Below are 20,870 nucleotides of genomic sequence, written 5' to 3' on the forward strand. Positions count from 1 at the left end.
TTATTTTCTCTGTTTTTAGATTTTTTTTTAAGAAATAAAGATCATAAAGGAGAAAATATAGTCTTAAAATTCACTCTGCACTGATATTTCCTTTCAAGTTTCTTTTTATGTTGCTTTGTTTGCATAGTCTTATTGAATTACAGAAAAATGTTTAAGAACTCCTTTAGTTCTTGTATATTCTGTTTTCAGAGCAGTGGAAAGAGCTCAGTGCTGGAGAGCCTAGTGGGCCGGGACCTGCTTCCCAGGGGTACTGGCATCGTCACCCGGAGGCCCCTCATTCTGCAGCTGGTTCACGTTTCACAAGGAGATCAGCGAAAAACAACAGGAGAAGAGAATGGTAAATTTCAGTTTGGGGAGTCAAATTATTGGAAAACTGTCTTCATTTCTGAGTTATTCCTGAAGAGAGAGGTGATTGGAGAATTAGAAATTAGTGTCTATAGCAAACTCTGAAGTCCTCTGAGAAGTAGTATGTAACTTTTCTCATGTAAAAAGAGTGTTTTTTGTTTTGAAGGGCTGTGAGTTAAGTGTTGAGCATAACCTCTTCTTGTAATTCATCTCCTTACTCAATTGTCATTACTGCTATTTATATGAATTTTAATGGAGGACCCAGAGACACACTTAGTAAACAGGATTAAATTATTTTAAAGAAAAAGTTGTATCTTTTGTCATGTTTTTAAGTTTCTTTTTCAGTGTTTAAAACACCAGAAAAAATTTTAAACTTAGATTTAGAATTAAATTATTTAGATTCTAGTTGAAAAGATTTTGTTTTAAATAAAATTAAAATAACTTTTTCAATTTAGCAGTCCTTTTTTCTTTTCTGGTCTTATTTGTCTGCTGTGGAAGCCTAACTGTGTTTCCTTCCAACCTATTTATATGGGAAAAACAAAATAAAGCAAAACTATTCCTCTCTTGCTGAGGCTATATAGCATGTACTATTCTCATTTTTATATATTTTCACCCTTGCTCAGGCTTCTCTTTCCAGATAAACTCTAATAAGGTATCTCTTTTAATTAACTATATGAATAGTAAACATGGAGCAATAAAATATTGAAATATACAGTCTTTTCTTATAGACAGTTCTTTTTTTGTTGAATTGAAAATATTTTAAGAAATGCTATCAGCAGATTGTGTTGCTTTTTAAATATGTAGTCTACATTATTCATACTTGTATATATTATGAGATTTGAAATGTCTGAGAGGAATAATATATGTAATCCTGTTTTGTTCAGTGTTTGGCTCAGACTTTTGCTATTGGTAATGGCTCGATTATCTTTCTTTTAATCACATTGTATTGAGAAAAAAAGGGGAAAACCTGTCATGAGCATCTACTATGATTCTAAAAAGTTAATCACTGAAGCATGTTAATAAAGTTGTAGTTGATAACAATATTTTTGGGTAGATTGCCAGAGGATATGAGGGGCCTTAATTATACCAGGTAACTTCTTGGTAAAGTATTCATCACTTTTCATTTCTGTAATGTTTATTATTGAAATTTTGGACCTCAGATTAATCATTTTGAACTAACCTGTGGTTTAGCCTCAATAACACTTTTTAAATTTCATTCCCACTAACTGATTTTATCAAACAAATTTAACAAATACCTTAAACTAAAACTTTAAGAAACTATATGATATTAGGTCTCTATTAACTTTTCATTTTCGTAAGTTACCTTGAAAATGGCAGATTATATCCTCTCAGAAAACTGCAGATGTGGGCGGTGGATCCTTAGGTAAAATTTGGTTTGTTAGAAAAGGATATGCATTTCAGGTATACAAGTGTCAACTCTTTGGTGTCTCTGTGCTTGTACATCTACCCTATGCTTGTACATTTGGTTGATGTCTCTTCTTGGTGGTCAGTCAATAAATCTGCATCTTCATCTATATATTTTTTTCCAAGCTTAATGCTTATTTTTTTATTTAAAAAAAAACAACTCACTTAAAATGACAACTCTGCCCTCCAAAACAGCAAAATAGATTTCACAGATTGTGAGTATCTTATTTTAGGGTAGTTCTTGGGTGAACAATTCTAGCTTGTCATAAATTATTCTAACTCAGAATAAGTTGGAAACAGTGAAGTAAATAAATTTACAATTAGCAAGAAGGGTACAAAAGACCTGACAGGTAGAAAATATAAGCAGACAGAAGAAATTCAAAATCAGGAAAAAATCAGTCTCTAACATTTTATGTAGGATTTATATAACTTCATTTAATAATTGCTTCCTCTCAATAATTGCTTCATTTAAAGACCGGTATATGCTAACATGACATGGAAAGTGTAATCCATTTTAGTTATGGGTCCATCAAAACTGAATAAAATAAAATATTTTAGTGTTTAAATATTTATAATTTAATTAGGAAAATTTACTTAACATGGAATCTTTCATTCCCCCAACCATGTAAAATGACTGAGATATCATTATATAGATTTATGAGATTTTTGTATAGTTTTTCAGCTTGCTCCCCATTTTTGCCAAAGCAAAATAATTTTTTATTAAATTCCCACTAAAAAAAGTCAGATGTTTTCAAGTGCGATAGTGGTTTAGCTTGAACTTTAAATTCTATGATTATCTTTCATATGTTTGTAAGAAGTAAATCAAACTTTCCTCACATTTTTTGGATTTGGGATTTTCCAAAGTTCAAAAAAAGTAGCATGCTGATTAAAAAACAAAATTGTACTATATATTATATTTCTGAACAATGTCAATAGAAATTTTAAAAATTATAATAATAGAGTTGTGTTACAGAGAGAAGTTTTTGAAGTAAGCAAAAGGACTAAAGCAAAAGATTTTTGCCTTTGTTTTATGAAAATATATGCTTAATAGAATAATGCCTAAAACTTGGGTGTAATTTGAATTATTACCCAACTGAGTTAAATTATACATTTGTAAAGGGAATTAGTTGCTCCAAAAAGACAGTAAAATTATGTCTATAAGAATTAAAGGAAAAAGGTAGACTTAATCTTTTTACATGTGGGCTGTGATACAAGCAGTAGTCTTCCTTTGGACTGACTCCATGAAGAAGAGTTACTTTCTGTGTTGTTCCGTTAAATTCAATGTATGTTTCAAAGAAAATAATCCCATACTATTAAAGCAAATACTTGTATATACTTACATCTTTTGAAAGGTTTTGAAAGATGTACTTGTTATTTTTATAAGGCGGTTTATCTTTTCCCATAATAAGTTATCAAACATATAATGCAAGTTTTTGAATAGTGGATTAATTTAATCCATTTGTGTCTGAATTAGAAACCAACAATGACATAATTAATTATAATGGAAAATTCACTTTCTAAAAATGTTAAAAATGAATAAATTATGGCACACAATATGCTTGGCTTAAACCACTTTTTTAAAAAAATTATTATACAAATCCCTCTAGTTCTAGTTGTAAATTTTGCATAATTGAATGCTATGGGCATTTGAAATGTGTTCAGGTTTCTGCACATTTGCTTTTTTAAAAGGGTTTTAAATTAGTGATAAGCACTAAACTTATTCTGTGCTGTTTCTCTTTAACTACAGACCCTGCTACATGGAAAAACTCAAGACACCTTTCTAAAGGTTTCTTTTATCCATTTGTTTTTAGCCCTTCTTTTTCTATTATGCCTGCATGTGTGCTTATATATTCTTACAGGCGGTATGCATTTTTTTTCTTCCATTTTTATTTGCCTATCCACATTGATTGCAGGTTTTAGTGTTGTTACTTTTTGGCATTGCATTAAAATGTAGGCTTTTTTTGGTGGTGAATGTAATTTGTTTTATTTTTATTTTTATAAAAATATGCTTGTCAACTCAGGCCTCTTCTATATAATAGGGTAGATTAAAAACACCCCTTTGGTCTGTAGTCCCTGCCTCTGAGTTCTGTTCACCTAGATTACTCCAGTCCTCCAATGAGACTGCTTGGAAGAAGGTACTAAGCTTCAAGTAGGTGAGCGTTTTACTTGTAAAAAGGATCCAGTTTTATTTATCATTTATTTTACTGAAGAAAACTCCAACCTTTTTCCTCAAGAAATATTTATCTGAATTTCTTGTAGTCATATTTATTTTTATTTTAGGTGGCTGATATTCATTAATCAATAAACTTAATCATTAAGAAATTAAAACCTTCTCTGAATTTGTAAAAGCAAAATAGCTTGGGGGAGGCAGATTACCTGTCTCCAATTAAACATTTCTAACTTCCTTGAGAAAACAGAACAAAATTTGCTGTTCAGGTTTTAGACCACTTCATACACTGCAGATGGTGAATGTTTCCTTTTTTCCAGCAAGTGCAAGAGAAACAGGCCTATGATTGGAAACTAGTGGTGGGTGACAGCCACCATACAGTGTGTATGGCAAGGTTTTGTTTGCTGGTTTTCTCAATTTTATTTCTTTCCTACCTCCAATTCAAAGGGAAAGATAGTCCTAACCCTGGAGAACAATCACATCGCAAGTACATATAAATTACAACGGGCTCGAAATTATTATACAGCTCTTTCTATAAAAGAACAACAAATTGTGATCTTATAGGTAACCAGCAGGAAACTAAATTAAAACAGTAAAATCTGATGAAAAATTAGTTGTTTCATTTATATATTGCATTTTTTAAACTCATAAGTGTGAGTATTTATTACATATGCAGTTTGTGTTACTCAGTAGGATTCTTTGTTTTCTTTTGTTTAGCCAGTAATTTGAGTTCTTTCATCAGGTAAATTTGCTTTTATGTAGAAGACGTTTTTTAAAGAAAAGAATATACCTTTTAATATAATATGATTATATGCAAGATATGAAAAGAAATAAAGTTTTATTAATAAAACCCAGATTTCAAATGATGAGAAGGCCTGTAAGTTCCTCTACCTGAAGTTAGTCATGATTTTGAAATACATGATAAAATTAAAACCCAACAAGTATAGTTTATAACATGTCTTAAAATATGTAACTTGTAGTTAATATCAAGATAGAATAAATAACTATTGTGTTGCCTTTTTTGCATCACTAAATAAAGACAGAATAATTTCCATAGTTTCCAATAAATGAGTTTTTCTTTTTTCAGGGGTTGAAGCAGAAGAATGGGGTAAATTTCTTCATACCAAAAATAAGGTAATCACACTATAATAAAATGTTGAAAGTAATTGGACAATTTCTTGTTGGCCATGTGGCATATTATTTTGAAGCAATTACTGCTCATAAAATAAATGTTTTCTCAGTAAACAACATTTGCATTATTTGGGAAATAATCTCTCCAATCTGGAGATTCTTAATTTGTTGGGGGATTAGGCAGTTTTGAAAACATTGCAAAAACCATGAATCCCTGTCTCCAAAAATGTATACATTAGATTTTGTTCACTAATTCTCTCAAGCAAATCTGTGGACATCCTTGAAATTGATAGACCCCCCACTCATTAACCTTTGATCTGATTTTGAATATAGTGTTTGTGTTTCAATGATTTTTAGCTTTACACAGATTTTGATGAAATTCGACAAGAAATTGAAAACGAAACAGAAAGGATTTCAGGAAACAATAAGGTAAGCATCTTGTTAAGCTGGAAAGCATAATCATCAGTAAATATTATTGAGGGTGTTCTGTATATATAATGCTGTGGGGTGGGCATTATAAATTTATAATCTTGGTCTTTAAAATTACCTGATTGAAAAAAATGAAGTATGTAAGAACATTGCTTAAAATTCCTTTTATTTGCTTCTTAGAGCTTTTATATATTATCACATATTTCATTTAGATTTTATTTTTGATCCTGTTATGTCCATCCCACTTTATTATGTAAGTATTATACGTAATACTGCTACATTAAGCTATATTTTCCTGATAGATTATACTTTAACTCAAAAATCATTCTGTAACTATGAGATATATGTATTTTGAAGAGCTCTTTTTCTTACCTAAGACTAGATTTAGTTATAAAAACTGAAATTAGGTAATTTTTTAGTGAATAATAAATAACTGAAATACTTTTTTCTAAAATTGTGAGAATTTAAAATAAATTAGGTATCTAAGATACCATTTATCTTGATAACCAACACTATCACTGCCTCCCCTAAATGCTTCCTTTTCTCTTTAATTCCTACTATTTTTCTTTGTTCCTTTCTCTTTTTTAAAAATTTTTTATCCCTCCCCTTGCAGCTTGTTGTGTGCTGTCTGCTCTCTGTGTCGGTTCCCTGTACCTTCTTCTGTGTCTGTATTTATTTCCCCTGCCCCCTTGCGGCTTGCTTGCTGTCTGCTCTCTGTGTCTGTATTTATTTCCCCTCCCCCCTTGCAGCTTGCTTGCTGTCTGCTCTCTGTGTCCATTCGCGGCAGGCTCTTCTGTGTTTTTGCTTGTGTCCCTTCTTGTAGTTGTGTCACCTTGCTGAGTCGGCTCTCCACGGTGTCTGCGGCCGGGCCATGCTCCACAGTGTGCCGGCAAGCCTCCCTTCACAAGGAGGCCCCAGGATGCGAACCCAGGGCCTCCCAATAGATAGATGGGAGCTCATCTGATTGAGCCACAACTGCTTCCCTCCTTTTTGTTTTTATGTATATATATTTTTTATCCACGCTCACATGTGGCAGCTGCAGATTTAATCTCACAAGTGAGCCCTAGCTTGTACTACTAATATTTAACAAATATTTATTGATCCCTTATATCTGCAAGATACTGCCCAGGGCTGGGGTGTGGGCAGTTGTTTCCTAACAAAGCATTTTTGGAGCCCTGTATGCCTGTTCAGGATATTTTTGTTTTAGTCATTGACTAAGGCTGAGCTTTGCTCATTATTGAACTTCAGGCTGGCAACCTGTGAGTTATTGTCACTGCTGCCATTCTTTCCTGAATTTCTCACGATCACAGTACAGAGAAGAGGTATAAAAGGTGACAGGGAACTAGGATAGTTAGTCTTCGCATTAGGGTTGGGGTTTGGCTTCTGGGATTGTTCTTTTTCTTTCTCCTCCTCCTCGTCCTCTTTTTTCTCTTTTCTTTCTTTCTTTTCTTTTCTTTTTTTGTTTGTTGTCAAAACCTGAGAACAATGATGGACTATGCTTAATTGTATCAACAGTCTGGACGGTCCTTCTGTGACTGATCTCCATGGAGGTATTGAACTCAAGAAGTGGTAATTTTACACAGTACCAGAATTAAAGTGGGTGTGAGCCTGTGGTGATTCAGAGGGAGCTTTTTAGTTACACTCAACTGAGTGTCCCGAAAGATTGAGTCTGTATACCTACAAGCTGTTTGATGTATGCAGAGGGTATGGTTTACTTACTAAGCAAGTTTTGATCCTCATTGTTACAAAAACGAGAAGTCCCCCACCCTGAAATCTTTGAAAATTTCTTGTCTTCTAAATCATGTTTGTAATCAAGTAAATGATACTTTGATCTTATGCAAGTAATTATATATGCCTACATAAAGCTGTAAAGGACTTAAAATATCTATGAGATTGACTGGATTTATAAACACATTTACAGGGAAGTGACAGACTATTTCCTAGCCAAGTGTGGATAAAGCTTTGTATTAGACAGTATAGGGGAGTACCAGGCAATAAAGATCCTGAGAAATATTCAACCTAGGTAGGTATTCCAAATACCAACATATAATGACTTAGGCATCCTGGAGTTTTTAAAATTGAAAATTAGTTCAAAGTAATGTATATAGCAAATGCAACTTAAAGGGTGGTCCAAAAAAGCTTCCTGGGAAATGAGAGTTTTCAGTGGGTTAATGAGGGAAGAGATAAGATGGATGAATAGATGATAAGACATTGTAAAGATAAAGGGCATGTACAAATACAAGTTAGGAACATCTTCTGCGTGTCTTTCCACGTGCAGCTGGCCCAGTTCCAAGCCTGTGAGGGGTCAGTGGTAAAGGGGAAGGATGTCTGCAATCATCTTAGTCTGTTGGAGAGAAAGTACAGGGATCTCTCACCATCCAGATTTTCACTGTTTGAATTCAGGGACCTAAATATTCAAATAAATTTTCTGATGACTCCCTTACTGTACACATTCTTGCAGGTTAATATTCAAAGCTTGGGATTCAATCTGATTTGAATAGCTTGTGATCTGTCCCTCAGTCTCTGAACTCAGGAATCTAATAAATTTGGATAATGATTCTTTTGTTCATCACTAAGTATATTAAACCTGTTTAAGAAATAGTATCTGCTTAAAATCAAGAGAAAAGAATGTGAAATAATAGGGCAAATAAGTTGTTTATTTTAATGTTACAGGGTTGGATAGGATTATAAACTGCTATATGCCTGGCTGCCTTACTTTCTTGTGTTTCATCAGGTTTTTGAGGGTTGAAATATTTTATTTCATAGTTTAGTTCATATTTAAAAGCATTTAATGTCTGTCTGCTTTAAATGAGGCTTACTTGTAATATTTCATATTTCACTGAATTTCAATGTGATTTTAACAGAATATTTTAAAATTTATTTTTAGGGAGTAAGCCCTGAACCAATTCATCTTAAGATTTTTTCACCCAATGTTGTCAATCTGACACTTGTGGATTTACCAGGAATGACCAAGGTAAGGAATTCTACCTGAAGCCTAGGCCAAAAAGTTTAGAGACATACTTGATACATTTTTATTATCTCTACCCCACTTCCTCTGCCAGCAAATCCTTTGGTTTTCCTTACCTTTAAAATATATCTAGAATCCTAATATGTCTTACAAATTCATAGCTCCCCTTTGATCTAGCTACTATCATCTCACCTGTATTATTTCAATAGCCTCCTAATGAATCTTACTTCTAATCCATTCTTACCTAAGCAGCTAGAAGTGATGCTATTCAAGTAAAAATTATTAAAGTCAGATTTTTTACAGGAATCAACAATTCTCTACTTGATCTTTCGCCATATTATTCTGTTTCAGTCTCCTGCCCTTTTTGTTTGCTCTGCCTGATTTGTTCTTCTCTCAGATATCCCTTAACTCCTTCAGTTTCTGCCCATTTTTTCAAATACCATTTTCTCAGTGAGGTCTTCCCTGATTATTTAAAAGCATAATGTAATTTAAAATAATAGTCTATAAGCATGACTTTCTCTAACCATTCCCTAGTCTCCTTTTTGCTCTATTTTTTCCATAGCCCTTATCACCATCGGGATATTATATATATACGTTTGCTTATTGTCTCTCTGATCACTAAATATAAACTCTTAAGATGGCAGGATATTTGGTCTTTTTTTTTGTTCACTATTGTGATATAACCTGACATGTAGAACTGTGCCTAAATACTGTAGGCTGCCAAGACTTGTTAATTGAATAATTAAATACTTGTTGAATGAATGAATGAATGTGCCTTTAGGCTATTAACATTGGCCAATCCTTAATGAGGACTTGTGTTAAATAAACTTTTACATGAAAGTAATTTTTTGATATTTGCAAGGGTTACATTTTGAGGTTTTCACACATGCCAAATTCATAAATATAAGTTCTTCATTTTATCTACCTGTAAATGGAGTAATACCTATCTATATTCTGTGGATCAGATGGGGGCGAACTGAGTTTTTAAATTATTAGCTCCTTTCTCATCTCTGTTTGGTTTAGGTGCCTGTAGGTGATCAACCTAAGGATATCGAGCTTCAAATCAGAGAGCTCATTCTTCGGTTCATCAGTAATCCAAATTCCATTATCCTCGCTGTCACTGCTGCTAATACAGATATGGCAACATCAGAGGCTCTTAAAATTTCAAGAGAGGTAGATCCAGATGGTAAGGACAGATGTTAATATTTAATGAGATGCTTGGTTTACAATGGTATATCTACCCTCAAGAAAGGAAATTTTATGTTTAAGAGGAGTATATCCAGTTGTTACTTCAGATTTTAAAAATGCTTTCTTTTTCTGCTTATAATTTCAAATAGAAATTATGATGGAAAATAAAGTATAAGTTGCATGAGTTAGAAAAAAAAACAAAACAAAACTTCACATAGTGTCCATAATGTAATGGGTTCCTAATGATTTGTTTGGCTGTGCAAAAAGCTTTTCTTGTTTTGTATAAATAAAATGATTTAGGATTTTGAATAGCTGACTTCTAAGAATGACTACCTCTCATAGTAGATAATCATGGTAGATCATTATGGTATAGTAGATAATGATGATGTCTACATTCTGCAGAGGTGAAAAACATTAAACATGCCCAAGCCACCAGTGATTCTTAAAAATAAGGGTAAAATCCTTTCTATAAAACATTCATAACCCAAAGGTTCATAGTATGGGGCAGTGTATGATGGCAGACTAATGAGGTAGTGCATCTCTCTTTGTATCTATTAAAAGGCAACTTGTAATTATTGCTACTGATCAATGTACATTTTGCCCCATAAAGAAGCCAATTTTTTTGTTAACCTGAGTATCTGGAGGCTTTGTGAGTTCTGTCATATTTCTCTTTTTCTGCTTTGAAGAATTTCAAATAAAAATATTTGTGCTAAGACTGCTAATTGAAATTCTTAGAAGTATAGTATCATTTTAAAAAATAATTTATTATTTTAAGATTTTAAGAACTACTAGGAGGTAAGCAGATGTGGCTCAAGTGATAAGGCCTCCGCCTACCATATGGGAGGACCCAGGTTCGATCCCTGGGGCCTCCTGGTAAAAAAGAAGAAGCGAGGGCGTGCCTGCGTGGCGAGCCAGTGCCACCATGGCGAGCTGAGTGCCCGCACAGTAAGCCAAGTGCCCATGTGGCGAGCTGAGTGCCCATGCAAGTGCCTGCGTGGCGAACCAGTGCCCGTGTAGCGAGCCAAGTGCCCATGTGCAGTGCCCACGCAAATGAGTCACACAGTAAGATGATGATGCAACAAAAGAGAGACGAAGGGGAGAGTCAAGGTGAAGTGCAGCAGAGACCAGGATCTGAGGTGGTGCAATTGACAGAGAGCCTCTCTCCACATCAGAGGTGCCCAGGATCTAATCCTGGTGAATCCTAGAGGAGAAAGACGAGAAGAGAAATAGAGAAGATCACACAGCGAATGGACACAGCAGCAAAAAAACCCAGCAGGGTTGGGGAGGGGGAAGAGAAAAATGAATAAATAAATGTTAAAAAAAAAAAAAAGAATTACTAGGAGCTCTCTGTCTCTCTCTTACTGCCTGGACCAGTCCACAAGTATACCTGGGACCTGTAATCTGCTATTTTCTATTTTTCTCTCATTTCCTTAATAAATTACTGACCTAACTAGAAAAAAAAAATTTAACACGAGTAATGCATGTTGATTTCAGTTAAGGGATAAATTATATCAAAGGATTTATTATGCCTTGATTTAAAGTACACGTTAAACATTTTATATGCATTAATTCTATTTTAAACTTGCCCTTGAGCCATAAATATATCATACTTTTGATCTAGTAGTTTTAATTCTAGGATATATATTATAAGGAAATAATCTGATCCAGTATTATTTATAATATCAAAAAATGAGAATTATCTTAAAATGGCCAACAATAGGAATAATTTAAGTAAATTAAGGTATTTGACAATAATATGAAATAATTAAAGAGGATGATTTTGCAGATTTGGAACAATATGGAAAAGCAGTTACATTTGAAAACCATTTGTAAAACTGTACCCTGTGCAGAGCAGCTGGAACTTTCATACATTGCTGGAGGGAAAGCAAAATGGTACAGCTACTTTGTAAAACAGTTTGCTACTTTCTTTTAAAGTTAAATCCCTAGTCAGTCCCACTTGTAATTAAATGAAAACCTGTGTTCATATACAAACCTGTATGTAAATGTTCAGAGCAGCTTTGTCAATAATCTCTAAAAACTGGAAACAATTCAACTTATTTGAGGAAAAAAATAGCAAAACTGTAGGGCCCACTTATAATGGAACATTGCTCAGCAATAAAAAGGAATCATGGAGTGGATGTAGCTCAGTGATCGAGCACCTGCCTCTCACATACCATGTCCTGGATTCAATCCCTGGTACCTCCTTAAAAAAAATAACCAACCAACCAAAACAGGAATCAACTATTTTATATGCAACAACATGGACAACTCTCAAATGCATAAACCAGTCGTAAAAGGCTCCGTACTATATGATTCCATTTATCTAACTTTCTGGATAAGGCCAAAGTAGGCATGGAAACAGGTTTGATTGGGTAGCACAAAAAAATTTTTTTTGAGCAATGGAACTAATCCTATGTCCTCAGGTGACAGTCATACAACTCTTTTGTCAACTTATTTGTCAAATTTCATAGAACTGTATACCATGAAAATGCAAATTTTCATGTAAATTTTTTTAAAATTTAAAAGACTTATAAAAAGTTAGTCCTAAGAGCAAATAAAAAATTACGTGCAACTTTTTAAAAATTGTACACTATGATTAAAATTATTTTTTTAAAAGTATTTGTAAATATAGGTTAGAAAAGCATTACCAAAGTGATGACAGAGGTAGAGGTAATGTTAGGTGGAATTATAGTAATGTTTTTTTCCTCTTTTTGCATTTACCAGGGCGCAGAACCCTAGCTGTAATCACTAAACTTGATCTCATGGATGCGGGTACGGATGCCATGGATGTATTGATGGGAAGGGTTATACCAGTCAAACTTGGAATAATTGGCATAGTTAACAGGTTAGCCATCAAAAATATGAAGAGGACTGCAGCATGCTCATTTCAAAGCAGTTTGAATTTTTAAGATCAGTCTGAAGTGTAAAAGTATTCTATTTTCCCCTTTTAATAGAACCACTGTATTGCTAAAGAATTAATCAATTGCTCTAGGGAGAAAGAAGATTCACTAAAGCCTCTTGTAGATATTTTTAACAAAATTTTCCTAGAGTAAAGCAGAGCCACAATGGCCAGGCTTTTAAGAATTCTTCCCTGGAATATTAAGCAATGTAGGCGTAGGGGCACCGAGTAGGAAAAAGAAGGTTGGGCTAACCCCTAGCATTCGTGCTTCTACATGATTGCTATGATGTGGCTTGGAGAAATGTTATTAAAAATATCTTAACTGTAAATTTCTGGTATTAAAGGTTGTGGAAAGGAAGGTGTTATTGAGTATCTTATCTTTTTAGACACTCTACTGAGTGTTAGCAATTTGTAAATGGTGTCTCTTTGAACCCTCACAACAACCCTATTAGGTAGGCGTTGATGTTTATTTTATAATTAGGAAACTCAGGATATATATTTAGCAAAGTCACATGGCTAATAAAAGGCAGAGCCAGATTCAGAGATCTCTCTTAGCCCCAAGCCTTGACAGTAGGAAGCACTGAACTGGCCATGAGATTTGTGTTCTAATCCCAGTACTTCCACAGAAGACTAGATGCAATGTGTATTTAAATCTAGCATCTCAGACTGTTTAGAAGTAAAAATGTTGTACTAAATGATATTTGGATCCATTCCAGTTGTCTGCTTCTATTCATATACCTTTGCATCCCACTCCTACTTCCGCTTAAAAAAAATTCCCACTGTCCCCTTTTCAGGCAAGAGGTGGTATAAAAATGCTTGTTGTATTTTGTAGGTGACTACCCTTCAAATTTAGATATTTTTGGTAGAAATTAGTTGCCTGTCCATGGTTAAACAATACAGTTAAGACACACATTTTTGTGCCCATCCATCCTTGTTACTTAAGAATATTGCTTTTAGCTAGTCATATGGTAATAATGAAGCCTAAACTGCTCAGGCACCAACTCCTGGGAAGTCCTATGGTTTGAGTTGTGGCTGTGCTACTTAGGTACAACCTTGGGTAAGTTAGTTCCTCTCTCTGTGTCTCCATTTCTTGCCTATTAAATTGGATACTAATACTGTCCTATAGAATCATTGTGAGAATTAAAGAAAACATCTGCATAAGGTATTGGGCTGTGATAAAAGCTTCATCCTCATAACTCATGAGCATTGCTGATATCAAAGGTGACTGGAGGACCATGATTGACTTAACTTATCTGAATAATTTAGTTATTTTTTAACCTTAGGAGCCAGCTGGATATCAACAATAAGAAGAGTGTAACAGATTCCATCCGTGATGAATATGCTTTTCTTCAAAAGAAGTATCCATCTCTGGCCAATAGAAATGGAACAAAGTATCTTGCTAGGACTCTAAATAGGTAATATTTTTTACCTTTTGGAAAATGAGATGTTTTTGGTTTGCCAGTAGATAATCGGAAACCTTTCTACTGTCAGTTCCTTATATTTTTATAATATACTCCTGTGTGCAGTTTCACATTTGGCTTCTTGTATAGTTGGTTCTTGCAAAGTAGGTGTCTGTTTTCTTTGGGGGATTGGCTTTCATGATCATGTAGTCTTCCTTTTTTTTTTTTTTTAAGGTACTGGGCCCAGGAACTCATATGTAGGAATTTGGCACTCAACCACTGAGCCATACTGGCTTCCCTGAGTTGGTTTCATCATTTGTTTTACCTTTTTTCTTTTTCCTTCTTTTTTTTTTCAGGAGGCACAGGGAACTGAACCCAGGAATTCCCACATGGGAAGGGAGGCTCAACTGCTTGAGCTACATCCATTTCCTATCATGTAGTCTTGAATGTTCAAGTGACTTTTGATTTTTTAAATTGTGAAATTTCTGACAAGTCATTTTATTTCTGAAGATAGACTAAACGATGACTTCATTTCCACTCTGAATTTTAGGAACTGAATTAGAAATTAGAATCCATCTTTTATAATGGAAAAAATTCAAGCTGTATACCTTGAATTCTGAACACCCACTGTTAGTGTAGGGACTGGAAGACATTTTTAGATAATTTATAAATGACTAAAGTGAAAGCCATTTTCACTTTCTTTTCTCTTATTCCCTTTTTTAAATAAGTTAAAAGCTGATGAACTTGTATCTTAATATTCAGTTTCATTATAAAAGATAACTGTAGGGGAGTAAATGGGGCTCAAGCAGTTGGGTGCTCAGTCCCACATGGGAAGCTCTGGGTTTGGTTCCCAGTGCCTCCAAAAGAAGACAACAAGCTGGTGCAATGGACTGGCACAGCAAGCTGACACAACGAGGAGGCACAATGAGAGACACAACAAGTAGGGAGTGGGTGTGGCTCAAGTGATTGGGTGTCTCCTTCCCACATAGGAGCTCCTGGGTTTGGTTCCTGGTGTCTCCTGAAAAAAAACTAAAACTAAAACGATCAGACAGAGAGAGCACACAGCAAACAGACAAAAAGCAGATAGTGAGTGTGAACAACAAGGGGGGTGGGTAGAGAAATATATCTTCTTTTTAAAAGATAATTTTATGTTCTGTAGACCCATAACTTCTCTAATAATAAAAAAGATAATCATAAAAGTCATTGAAACCAAAATTTTATAGGTAGAATTGGATCAAATGGCTTATTTGAAGATAATTCAATATTATAAAAATAATTTATTTATGTTTTTATTTTATATTTGGTTACCTAGTGATTGCTGCAACTTGACGGGACAAAGGCATACTTTAAAAGCATTGTCCAAAACGGCTTCCTCGTCATTTTTTCAGGCTAAATATTTACCTGTCTTAGTAGTAGTCTTAAAATAAGTAGTCTTAAAATTCCATTAATTTCTGTCAAGAAAAATTGACAGGTTTTCTTTAGTTATTTACATTTTTTTAATTAGACCTGTTAAGTCTTCAAAACACACAATTTTACTTTCAAATTCTTTTATGATCTTTGTTAGGTTACTGATGCATCACATCAGAGATTGCTTACCAGAGTTGAAAACAAGAATAAATGTCCTAGCTGCTCAATATCAGTCTCTTCTGAATAGCTACGGTGAACCTGTGGATGATAAAAGTGCTACTTTACTCCAGCTTATTACCAAATTTGCCACAGAATACTGTAACACTATTGAAGGAACTGCAAAGTATATTGAAACTTCAGAGCTGTAAGTAAGAAATTTGTTTGTGGATTTGGTTACCAAGATTGCTAGATCACCTTGTCTTTTGTTTAAAGTGCGTTTGTAACTCTGATAAATCTGAGATTTATAACTACTACAGAGCAGGGATATGGAAATGATTTTGTAGAAATGATAGGATGATGTTGAGTGCAAAAAGGCTTTTTATAAACTACATAAAGCACTATAAAAATTTCAGGTTTTTTTTTTTTCAAAGGGATTTATTTGATAACTTTTTTTTATATTTCTTAATGTAAGTTTCTTTAATGTACACAGTACATTTGGTCATGAAAAAAATTAGAAAATGCAGGTTAGTATAAAGAATAAAACATAAAAACAAAATTGCCATTAACCCCTACTAGCAGTTTGGCACTGACCTTCCAGACATTTTTGTATGCATATAAGTGCCTGTATTATATTTCTTTAAAAAAAAAAAAAATTGTTATATATACTATTTTGAAATCATTTCTTTAAATCAGCACATCACAAACAAATCTCTAATATTAGTACATCTGTATTATCATTCATAGCTTTGTGTCATGTTTTGTTTTAGATATACCCTCGTGTTTAACCAACCCCCCACTGTTGGACAGTTTGTTTTCAATCACACACAAAATTGTGATGGGATACCTAGCACTTACTTGGGGATTGTACCCAGTTAAACCTCTGGGATAAACTCCTGAAAGTGGAGTTACAAGATGAAAGAATATGACATCCTCTTTTATTACATTCTGCTATACTGTTAGCAGATTGTACCATTTCACTAGTAAGAGATAAGAATTTCCACTCTTCGGCAACCTCATTCTTTGAGATCGTTATAGATTCATCCCACCACTCCCTGTGTTGACATCCTGCACAACTATAGTACAATAGCCAAAGAAATAGATGTTGGTATACTCCAGAGCTTATTCTGGCTTCACCAGTTATAATGCAATCATGTGTGATGTGTGTGTATACATAATTTTCAGCACCTTCCTACATTGGCCTTTTATATAACATAAAGATACAGTATTTAACAGAATGATTATTGAATGGTTATTATATGAGTGGCATATTGAGGGAAATAAAGATTACTAATTGGGCCTTCAGGGTGTCTAGTGGGTAAGGCAGACCCTGATAATATGACGCTTGATTAGGTAGCACCAGAAAAAAAGATATGTTTTTATTTAACTACTTCTATTGTTTTATATATATATCCAGAAAAGTGCATACAACTTACTTCTGGACAGTTTTATAAACAGTGAAGTATCTGTGTAATCCCCTTATCAAGCTTTTAGAACACTGAAGAGACCATTTCAGTTTCTTTCAGGGATTGGAAGAGCTCCATAGTTAAGAAGGCTTTGAGTTGGGCTTTAAAGACAGGAAGGAGAAAGGCATTTTAGGTTCGAGAAGAGCCGAGAACAGGGTGTATGTGGAGAATGGCATGTGCAGCAGGAGATACGGCAGGAGAGGCATGTAGGAACTGGACTGTGTGAAGTCTTGAATAGCTCACACAAGAATCTGGAGAGCTTCCTACTAGAAAAAACAACTTTTGGTCAAAGGTATAACCTGTTTTAGAAGGATAATTCTGTTTATTATGGAAAATTATTCAGATAAGAGAAAAGCTTGAGGCAGAGAAACCAAATATTGGTAGTAGAGACTACTGTAAGAAAGTTCTGATGGTGGTGGTGAGAATAAAGAGGAAGAGATGACTTGGAGGGCTACTATAAAGGTATTTGTAGAATTCAGCTGGATTTGAATAAAAAGTAAAAGATAATATTAAAGGTTTTAGTCATTAAACAAGGTAGGAAACAGAAGGTGCTGCCTAGTCCCCAGGACTCAGATTCTGATTTAATTGTCTAAAGCAGGAGTCAGCACACTATGCTAGCCAGGCAAGAATGGTTCTTACAGCTTTAATGCTTGAAATAAAGTGAAAAGGGACATTTTGTAACACATGAAAATTACATGAAATTCACATCTCAGTAGGTATAAAGTTATTGGAACCCATGCTGCTCATTCCTTTACGTAGTGCCTGTGGCTGCTCTAAAGCAGAGTTTAGTACCTGCAGCAGAGACTGTTGGCCTGGAAAGCCCTTTACAGAAGACGCTTGTTGACCTCTGCTCTAGACTGAATAAAACAGAAATAAATAAGATACCGTTTCCTGTCCTTGAGAAGCTCATAGGCTAGTTGAAGAAAACTAGGGCAGAGAAAAGGGTGTTTAGCAACTCTACTTAATCGATGTTTTCTGACAGAAGTTACTGTATATGTACAAGTATATGTGAATGCCTTTCACAGAGTGACTTCTTTCCCTGTTTACAAAAAAAATGGAGAAATTGATTCAAAATGAGACTTGAGAAGACACAAAAATAGGAATGGTCTAAATGTAATTGTTTATCTGAGGCTTCCTCAGAAAATGAGACAAGCTTTAAATTTATGAAAGATTCCTAACTTGTGACTTCTTTCCTTTTAATCAAGCTAGAAAACATATACTTCATTGCCTTTCAGATGTGGCGGTGCTAGAATATGTTATATTTTCCACGAGACTTTTGGGCGAACCTTAGAATCTGTTGACCCCCTAGGTGGCCTTAACACTATTGACATTTTGACTGCCATTAGAAATGCTACTGTGAGTATGCTTCTCTTACAATTTTTTGAACCAAGATGAAAGCTTTAATTTTTTTAACCTATATATTATTATTTTCATTGTACAATTTGTTATTTTGTTCTCATTCTTGAAATTAAGAAGCACAATTCATGAAAACTACGAAAAATTTGATTTGTTTTTAACCTTTAGGAAGAAAATGGCACGTAGCTATAATTGAGCTCCAATTGTTATTTTTCCAGGGTCCCCGTCCTGCTTTGTTTGTGCCTGAGGTTTCGTTTGAATTACTGGTCAAGCGGCAAATCAAACGTCTGGAAGAGCCTAGTCTCCGCTGTGTGGAGCTGGTTCATGAGGAGATGCAGAGGATCATTCAGCACTGCAGCAATTACAGCACACAGGTAACTGGAGTGACGCCCAAGGTTTCAGGTCAACTAGTAAAGGAGAGGCTAACAGCTAAAATCTGCTGTTGAACTAGTAGGAAGTGTAGCTTGCAAATCCAATTCAGGATTTCAGTGATTATTCAGTTTTCCTTTAAATGAAATAAATTAACTGCTACATTTTTCTTTCCTCATCATATATAGGAATTGTTGCGGTTTCCTAAACTTCATGATGCTATAGTTGAAGTAGTGACTTGTCTTCTTCGTAAAAGGTTGCCTGTCACAAATGAAATGGTGAGGTATTATTTTACAAAGCATCACTTTAATCACTACTAATAAAAGTTTAAATTTTAGATTGGCTGTGTTTTTGCACATTATGATGACTTTAGAGTTTATACAATATTTTCCAGCATATTGCGAAGAAAAAAAGTAGTTTTCAGTCTTATTTCAAAGGCAACTTTTCAGCAATTCTGGTATAGAGTGAATTTTCTCATACTTTAATTGTACTTGGCTTGCAGTTATAGGTTTCCATGAGAACCGAGTTACTGCTGAGGACTGTGAACAGACCCCTCTATTCTGCAGCACAGCGCTCTATGGAAAAGTAGTTAGCGGTCTTTACCCTTATGAAACAGCACATGTATAGAAAGTTCTTATTTTAACTATGAAGTAGTACATCACGGGAATTTGGCTACTCCTACAGGTTTCTTGGTGACCTAATATCATACAGTATCATGGTTGCTACTATCCACAAGAATAAAATTGCCGGAATTGGCAGAAATAAGGGGTAAGCTGTGGTATTTCGAGCATTTGAGATTTCCCAGATGACTCAAAATTTTTGGCTGGGGTCTTTTTTCTGGTCACTGAAAGTGCATGTGGGTCTTTGATCAGGATAGCGAACCCCAGTGGAAGTAGAGAATCACTGGAAGAAGGAAGTGAGGGCTGCTGCTTGGTTGTTGCCCTGGCAAGCATGACCCCAGGTGCAGATGCTAAGACTGGGTTTAGCCCACCTCAGATTCCATTGTGATAGCACAGAGTCATTGGAGTCCCACTTGAACAGGTCCTTCTCACCTGGTTTTGGTCTTCTAATGCTCTAGTAATAATGGGCTTTGTCAGGACACAGTAAAGGAATTAGTTCAATCTGTCGTGTAAACCTTACAAATTCTGTGGGAGGCTGGAGAAATTGATCTCACCATTCCCATTAGGATATAATATTTTAACTAGGTGCCTCATAATTAAGGCTAATCAGACACTATCTCAGTTCTTTGTCTTTTACCTAAAAAAAGTTAACATCTTTAACTTGGAACTGCTTATGAACAGTTTTCTTTTTTTTTTAGATTTATTTATCCCACCCTCCCGCCAGCCCCCTTGGTTGTTTGTGCTGTCTGTTCTCTGTGTCTATTCATTGTGTTGCTTGTTCTTTGTGTGCTCGTCTTCTTTTTTTAGGAGGGACTGGGAACTGAACCCAGGACCTCCCATGTGGGAGGCGCCTAATCGCCTAAGCCTCCTCAGCTCCCTGCTTGTCGTGTCTCATTATGTTTCCTCATTGTGTTATTTCAGTGTGGCATCTTGTTGCATCAGCTCACCGTCTTGCTCATCTTCTTTAGGAGGCACGGGGAACTGAACCCAGGACCTCCCGTGTGGTAGGCAGGCACCCAACTGCTTGAGCCACATCCACTTCCCTGAACTGTTTTTTTTAAAATAAAGATTTATTTATTTCTCCCCCCCCCCCCCCATTGTCTGTTCTCTGTGTCCATCTGCTGCGTCTTCTTTGTCCGCTTCTGTTGTTGTCAGCAGCAAGGGAATCTGTGTTTCTTTTTGTTGCGTCATCTTGGTGTGTCACTTCTCCATGTGGGCAGTGTCATTCCTGGGCAGGCTCACTTTCTTTCGCGCTGGGCGGCTCTCCTTACAGGGTGCACTCCTTGCGTGTGGCGCTCCCCTACACGGGGGACACCCCTGCATGGCAGGGCACTCTGCGTGCATTAGCACTGCGCATGGGCCAGCTGCACACGGGTCAAGGAGGCCCGGGGTTTGAACCACGGACCTCCCATGTGGTAGACGGATGCCCTAACCACCGGGCCAAGTCCACCACCTCAACTGTTTTCTTATTGTTGAAACTTAACTAAAACTTTGACACAGAATAGTGGATGATCTGAAGTTTTAGATTTGTGTTAGGTAAATAA

The 20,870-nt window shown here is 35.2% G+C and overlaps 2 protein-coding genes across 9 annotated transcripts in view; one reads left to right on the forward strand and one right to left on the reverse strand.

Moving 5' to 3' along the window:
- DNM1L (dynamin 1 like) overlaps positions 1-20,870 on the forward strand; it is a 49,975-nt gene that overhangs the window by 19,113 nt on the left and 9,992 nt on the right. For 4 of the 8 annotated variants that reach the window (XM_058283033.2, XM_058283032.2, XM_058283036.2 and 1 more), the window contains exons 2-13: positions 190-337; positions 3,518-3,556; positions 5,025-5,071; positions 5,426-5,497; positions 8,385-8,471; positions 9,489-9,651; positions 12,378-12,498; positions 13,836-13,967; positions 15,517-15,723; positions 18,217-18,337; positions 18,556-18,711; positions 18,895-18,984. In XM_058283033.2, coding sequence (XP_058139016.1) covers positions 190-337; positions 3,518-3,556; positions 5,025-5,071; positions 5,426-5,497; positions 8,385-8,471; positions 9,489-9,651; positions 12,378-12,498; positions 13,836-13,967; positions 15,517-15,723; positions 18,217-18,337; positions 18,556-18,711; positions 18,895-18,984 — 1,383 coding nt within the window. The remainder of the gene's footprint in view (positions 1-189; positions 338-3,517; positions 3,557-5,024; positions 5,072-5,425; positions 5,498-8,384; positions 8,472-9,488; positions 9,652-12,377; positions 12,499-13,835; positions 13,968-15,516; positions 15,724-18,216; positions 18,338-18,555; positions 18,712-18,894; positions 18,985-20,870) is intronic. The other 4 variants (XM_058283035.1, XM_058283034.1, XM_058283039.1 and 1 more) reach the window with 1 other exon arrangement.
- Positions 1-20,870, reverse strand: part of YARS2 (tyrosyl-tRNA synthetase 2) — a 47,030-nt gene that overhangs the window by 1,684 nt on the left and 24,476 nt on the right. Inside the window, exon 6 of the transcript XR_002797693.3 lies at positions 15,549-15,617. The gene's annotated coding sequence lies outside the window, so the exon portion shown is untranslated. The remainder of the gene's footprint in view (positions 1-15,548; positions 15,618-20,870) is intronic.

This window comes from Dasypus novemcinctus, chromosome 20, assembly GCF_030445035.2.
Source record: "Dasypus novemcinctus isolate mDasNov1 chromosome 20, mDasNov1.1.hap2, whole genome shotgun sequence".
Taxonomy (NCBI): domain Eukaryota; kingdom Metazoa; phylum Chordata; class Mammalia; order Cingulata; family Dasypodidae; genus Dasypus; species Dasypus novemcinctus.